This window comes from Micromesistius poutassou (genome assembly GCF_964030765.1).
Source record: "Micromesistius poutassou genome assembly, chromosome: 10".
NCBI classification, from domain to species: Eukaryota; Metazoa; Chordata; class Actinopteri; order Gadiformes; family Gadidae; genus Micromesistius; species Micromesistius poutassou.
In genome coordinates, this window is record NC_140280.1 from 8,866,774 (window position 1) to 8,873,544 (window position 6,771).

General features: G+C 45.8%; 1 protein-coding gene across 2 annotated transcripts; it reads left to right on the top strand.

The window, feature by feature from the left end:
- The first annotated feature begins 308 nt into the window (after window positions 1-308).
- LOC311354166 (ras-related protein Rab-39B-like) lies at window positions 309-4,566 on the top strand. 2 transcript variants are annotated; one of them, XM_084473962.1, is made up of 4 exons: window positions 309-447; window positions 1,079-1,305; window positions 1,776-2,046; window positions 2,411-4,566. In XM_084473962.1, the coding sequence occupies exons 2-4, from the start codon at window positions 1,091-1,093 to the stop codon at window positions 2,564-2,566; spliced, it is 642 nt and encodes a 213-aa protein (XP_084330088.1). In that variant the 5' UTR covers window positions 309-447; window positions 1,079-1,090; the 3' UTR covers window positions 2,567-4,566. The 2 variants fall into 2 exon arrangements, with proteins under 2 accessions (XP_084330088.1, XP_084330089.1); XM_084473963.1 differs by lacking the exon at window positions 309-447 and adding an exon at window positions 591-868.
- The last annotated feature ends 2,205 nt before the right edge of the window (window positions 4,567-6,771 follow it).

Here is a 6,771-nt window from a genome sequence, read left to right on the forward strand (position 1 = left end):
CCAATGATTTAGCCAAATGAAGAAATTGCCAACACTCATATACGTTATTCGTCCTCCATGCCACCTCCTATCTGAAAATGCGCAGGGGCTTTTATTATTGTCCATTGCGCTCCTGTGGTGGTCGTTACGGTAGTGGTACTGATGATGAGGCTGGGCCAGTCAGGAGATGTGTGATGCTGGATGTTTTTCTTCTTCAACCGCTGCCATTTCATCAGCAGAATCTCACGTAAATAGCAGGGAACTATACGCCTTTAAAGCGTCAATTCGAAACAAAGGTCCTTCCCCTTTTCGCGATCAACATATTGATAGGCTGTTAATCGTCTGTGATTCCCCGGTGGATGAATTAATCGCTACAGCAAGAGCATCCCCGTACAAAGGCGAAAGTGTTACAATGGGGATTGTTTTTTCCAAGGACTGATAAATAAGCTGTATCGTACACGAAGCAAGGTGGGTTCATGTACATTAATCTAGGCTAAATGTAGAAAGAGACATCGAGTGCGAAACCCTAGCTGTAGTGCAGTTTAGTTTTTGTTTCGTTATTTGAAGGAGAAGCTAGGCTACACCTGTCGGACATGTGAACGCTGACCGTGTGGCACACAATTCGATTTAAACTTTAACTGTTTGTATTTGTCGTGACAACGGATTTGTGTCAAGTGATCTAGTGGTGCTTTATTGGGGAGTCGGTTGGGGTCTTATTTCTACACGACCACTTTCGGGTCCACATGGGGGCTGCTGTTGATCGGGTTGGAGAGGAGTGGCTTCAACCTGCTCCGATTTCACGTCAACCCAGTAAACATTGTGGGCAGTAAACTGGGCGTCGAGTCCCGACGAGCAGCCTGGCATGAGACGACACGCACATGGTGCTATGGTGCGCAAAATGGATCATAATGAATCCACTCGTCTCGAAGCGTCGTGCCGTGTGGGCAGCACACCGCCAGCAGGTTGATCCAGGGTGGTGTTGTCGCCTGTCGACCGGCGTCGTGTTGGTGGCTGCACCACCACCACGTCATCAGAACTCCTTTACTCCTGTACTCGTTTTAACAAAGTATCGCCTGTCTTCTCGTTATATAACACGCAGACCCGGTGAGTTATGGAGACCATATGGCTTTACCAGTTCCGCCTGATCGTGATCGGAGACTCCACCGTTGGCAAGTCGTGTCTGATCCGGAGGTTCACCGAGGGTCGCTTTGCGCAGGTGTCCGACCCCACCGTGGGGGTCGACTTCTTCTCCCGCCTGGTGGAGATCGAGCCTGGGAAGAGAATCAAGCTGCAGATCTGGGACACCGCCGGGCAGGAGAGGTTTCGGTAAGCTACACGAGTGAGATGTGTTTTTTTGGTTTTGTAAAGACAGCAAACCCATCTTGACTATAACGCCTGCCAAACCTGTTTCACATTTTTGATGTGGAGATAATGACACAAGAGGAACTGCTTTAGAATGCTTTTGCTGTTGGTTTCCTACTTTGCTGCTGCACTTTGACTCTTTTACTCAAAGATCACCTTTGGTCTTTGATCATTCTTTAGGTAGATCTAAGACCTTGAGGTGAGTCATAAAGGGACTCATTAACTCATTAACCCTGTTGTGACTCTGAAAGCCATTACCTCACACACATAGAGGGGTGGGGATGATCACTAGCATAGTAGCAAATAAAGTGTCTTCCACTGAAACCATGGAAACCACTTGAGAAGGAACCCTCTGGTTGTGTCTTCCAGTAGATATCACACCAGTGTGTGTGTGTGTGTGTGTTGTGGTTGTTGCTCCGTTGTCTCCTGCTCAGGTCCATCACCAGGGCCTACTACCGTAACTCGGTGGGCGGGCTCCTGCTCTTCGACATCACCAACCGCCGCTCCTTCCAGAACATCCACGACTGGTTGGAGGAGGCCAAGAGCCACGTCCAGCCGCACAACATCGTCTTCCTGCTGGTGGGCCACAAGTGCGACCTGGAGGCCCAGCGGCAGGTGACCCGGCAGGAGGCGGAGAAGCTGGCCGGCGTCTATGGCATGCACTACGTGGAGACGTCAGCGCGGGACGCCATCAACGTGGAGAAGGTGAGTCCAGGGGTTCTTCATTCTAGCTCCTCCTAGCTTGAGTGTCGAGGTCGTCCCCGAGCAAGGCCCCTAACCCCTAACTGCTCCCGACGAGCTGGCTGTCACCTTGCATGGTTGACTCCACCGTCGGTGTGTGAATGTGTGCGTGAATGGGTGAATGTCAGGCAATATTGTAAAGCGCTTTGGATAAAAGCGCTATATAAATTGCTGTCCATTTACCATATACACTTCACCTGTAAATAACGTGTTTGTTCTATGGTCAGCACCGTCCCCAGACGGCCGGACCAGGACCTCTAACCCTGTGACGGTTGCGTTGGTCCTTCTGACCGGCCCGGCTGTGTCTGTGTCTGTTCTTGTGTCCCAGGCGTTCGTGGACCTGACGCGGGACATCTTTGAGCTGGTGGGCCGGGGGGACATCCAGATCCAGGAGGGCTGGGAGGGCGTGAAGAGCGGCCTGGTGCCCAACACGGTGCACTCCTCCGAGGAGGTCACCAAGGGAGACCGCCGCTGCCTCTGCTGATCCCCGATCGCCGCCCAACCCCCGCCCCCCGCCCCCCCCCCCCCACCCCTCATCAGGACCACTCCACCATGATGTACTTTACGTCCAGGAGGATGGACCCCTAGAGCTCAGTCTGCTCTGTGAAAAGTAGAAACGGGTGGAGTGCTGTTGATGTTGTTTTTTTGGGGGGGTGGGGGGCAGGGTTCCAGAAACGTGGACATGCTACTGAGGAGCTCCTGTGGGGTTTTGATGGAGACCATTACACTAAAAGGGCCCCTTATGTCCACCTTGGCTGAAGGAGGGTTCGCGGAGCCCAGGGACCCAGCCTTCATGAGGTCTCTTAGTAAAGACTGACTTCATGTTTCCATGGCCGGTGTTTGGTACACGGCCTGCATGACTGTGAACAGCAGCCCTGACCAGACAAAGAACCCGGTACATCATCTCCTGCTTCAAATTATATCTCACCTGCTGTACAGGAACACCTGGAGGTCCGTGACTCCCTCCACCAACCCCTGCACCTCCACATTCCAGCCCCATAGAAGTGAATAGAATTGATTGTACAAAATGTCCATACAGATAACCTATGATCGTGATTCAATTTAGATCTAAGCGCATCAAGATAAAGCCATGCTTCTGCCCACACACACATTAAGAATCAGATCAGTGTTACCACTTGTAAATATCTGACTGTTCTCTGAGATCAGGGTGGCTAGGCCCACTGAGCGTCATGAAGAATGAAGAACACCTGGGGTATGGATAGCGTCTGGAAAGGCTGCTGTAAGAAACACAACAAGGAGAGATATGATCCGTCTTGACTGCCTACCTGGTCAGTGCATGTGCATCCTAAGTATAGTACACATTCCACCAAGGTGTGTGTGTGTGTGTGTGTGGGCTGGTAGGAGTCGGGAACTGGTTCCGAATGCATTGTGAACTTGCCCATCATATTTGGGCAACATATTAGATAATAAAATGCCCATATTATAACTCAATATGACAATTGATGTTCCACTTCTGCCCCCCCCACCCCTCTCCATACACAAACACACAGACACAAACGGTTGCCTGTGTTCTGTGCTGTCTTATCATTGTACATTTACATTTACTTGTTTGTCTGATAGAAATCCAGTTATTGTATGCATAGTGTGTCCTTCCCCATAGATCCCAGTGTGTGAACCAGTACAGAAGTAGTAGCCATGGAAACCCTTGATGCTTCTGTTGCCCTGGCCTGTTGCCCTCGTGTCGGTGCCTTGCTAATTTTGCTCATCAAGTATCAAAGCATAGTCCCCTGAATTGTCACTTTTTAAGAGATTTGATTCTGATTCTCTGGGCATCTCTTCATGCAGATAAATTAATTAAGGATGCATTTAAGAACATGGACTTCAAAGCTAAATGAAAAAATAATCTTGATTAAACACTGCAATCTAAACCTAGATACTTTTGGTTCACCTCGCCCCTCCTCATTGCATAACCCCTGAACACATTTAATTATTCCAAAGAGATATCTTGTATTTTTGATATAGCATTATAGATAACCTTTACTTGACCACTGACATTACACCCATGGAAAGGAATAGGTTGGTTTAAAAGCGAGGATGGTTAATTTGTTAGTGTTGGACAATATGCTGACTGAATAGAGATTACAGATGAAGCTCACATCTTTGTGTATGATTTGAACTATGAATCCAGCATGCAGCTTTCCAGTGAGAAGGACGACTGCCTGAAATCCCAGACTTTTATCTGAAATAGTTGATGTGGTTTCATACAAATTGTGTTATTGTTTTTAAATTCCTTTAAAGGTACAACTCTGAAGCACAATGGGTCTAGTGATCCAGCACTGGGGAGGACTTGGTATTTATGCAAAACAGTTCCATTTAAATCGCAATAGAAACCGAACTACTAATAATAGGCCTAATTCAAACCAATTTATAATGCTTGTTATAAATCTGGAACCATACGGATTGATCTTTTATTGTTATGGCTCTGGGACTCGGACTGTCATACATATAGCACAAACTGTTACTAATAACCATAATAGATGCTTGGAAAGACTATTAAAACATGTGCATCGTACAAAAAATCCGGGGGGAATCCTATTATTGTGTCCTATAACTTCCACCGCACATTGAGTAGCGTGTTATGTAGGCGAGGGATCAGGAGGATGACTAGCCATTTTGAGCTACATCGCAATACATCCATGTGACGGTGCATTGCAGGACAGTCCACTAGCTGGAGGTAAGGTAGGCCGGATCAGATGTGAGGCCGGAGTTCATCTGCCATCATTGTGACGTCCCAAAGGAATATTTTGTACACATTTACACAGATATGTAAAGCGCAATCGGACAACAAACCCACACCCTGTATGATCCATTCTGCATATGGTCGATTTGACGACAATGTGGTCAAACCACCACTAGACGGAAGAGTAACACAACCAAAAGGCATTTAGCCAAGATAAACGCAGATTGGTGGAGTCCCTCATGTAGCATGTGGTGCATCCATTTTCCTATAGAATGAGGAAATAACATGAATTCATAGTGAGAAACAAACGCGTTGAATACCATTTTTGTCATGGGCACATTAATGACAGGCAAGTAGGTTTTTCAAATTGTAAAACAGTGGCCTAAATTCCTCAAAAGCTAGACCTTCCTCCATCAGCATTCATCAGGGGGTTTTGTGGACTTGCCCGGAGCGGGTTGAGTTTGGACTCCTTAAGTCCAACAGCCAGGCGAGTGAGTTTTGGGGAAACGGTGGAGTAAGGTCTCGCTGCAGCCTGTAGGACATGGACATCCAACGTCCAAGTGCTACCGTCACTCACTCACGTCCAGTCGCAAAGCGTGGTTCACGGGCGTGGAAAGTTTCAATCTCTTCTTTCAATCCCTAACCCTAACCACTACTACCCTATCCCTAACCCTAACCACTACTAACCTATCCCTAACCCTAACCACTACTACCCTAACCCTGAAAGGGACATCATTTAATAAACATCATCGCTGGCGTAAAACGACTTTGACGGTAGCAGTTGGATGTTGATGTCCATGTCCTACAGGCTGCAGCCAGACATTATTGGAGTGGTGGACTACCTGGCAACCGATTGAGCGCTCAAAGCATCTGTCTTTTTTATTGTCGCATTTTTGCCGCACAAGGAAACACCTCTGCATTCCTGCTACGTTCCACAGAAAGGGTGTAACACGTGTCTCCATTCCTGGATGCCTCAAAATGTCGAAAGACTTGTATCGATTGGGTCTCACAGATGGGAGGTAGAAACTATATTCAACCATTCACCTTACAATGATTGCAAACCTTTATCTTCCCGTTGTCTTGTATTCATATTTAACGTTTAATGATGCATCCCCTCTAAATCGCTAGTTATTAGCCTACTAAAGGACGGTCCGTACCCTAAAGGAGACAAGAAAGGCACCATTGAAGCACCTTTCCTTGGCATATCTCAATAGCTCTTATCATGACTACCACTTAGAAACGTTCAGGTCCTTTCACTCAGTTAGGAACGTTCCCAAGCAAAAAAGTAGTAGGCCTAAAGTAGTAGGCCTAACTTCGGGCACATCTGTCAAAATAAATGTTTTTGTCTCCCGAGGTGTTTACGATCTTTATTCATTCCTTGCGATGCGGCGGGGAATGCCGTATACGGACGGGCGGCGGAGGGGCTGCTCCGGTGGAAGAAAGATGTTTTCAGTAGACAGCTGTCAACTCACTTCGGATAGGCAATTTATTTAAAAAGCTGGCGCAGAAGATGGAGGAAGCCGGTGTCGTGCCAATGTAGTTACCCCCTATAAGGAGTGTATCATCATCAACATGCATTCACTACACACTACGCTTAGATTTCACCTAAGGCTGAATTAAAAGTACATGTTTTTCTAAATGTTGCTCATCAATGAGTTTGTAAAGTAGTAACTACGTTCTTTATTCATTCATTGCGCCGCGGCCGAACTGACTGAAAAAAAAAAAAAAATCTAATTTTTTTTAATATAATTTTTTCTTAGATTTTTTTTATCATTATTTTTTTTCTATTTTTTTTATTTTTTATTTTTATATTATTATTTTTTATATAATTTTATATATATATAATTTATTTTTTATATACATTTTTTTAATTTAAAAAAGAATTATCTACATTTTTTTAATATAATTTTTTTGGGGATTTTTTTTTATCATTATTTTTTTTCTATTTTTTTAACTTCTAAAATGAAGGCATGTTTTTTTTTGACCTG

Bases quoted from the DNA above. Each gene is read 5' to 3' on its own strand.
- LOC311354166 (XM_084473962.1), top strand. From the start codon at position 1,091: ATGGAGACCATATGGCTTTACCAGTTCCGCCTGATCGTGATCGGAGAC. The intron at 1,306-1,775 runs GTAAGCTACACG...TCTCCTGCTCAG, and splicing joins GCCGGGCAGGAGAGGTTTCG to GTCCATCACCAGGGCCTACT. The intron at 2,047-2,410 runs GTGAGTCCAGGG...CTTGTGTCCCAG, and splicing joins ACGCCATCAACGTGGAGAAG to GCGTTCGTGGACCTGACGCG.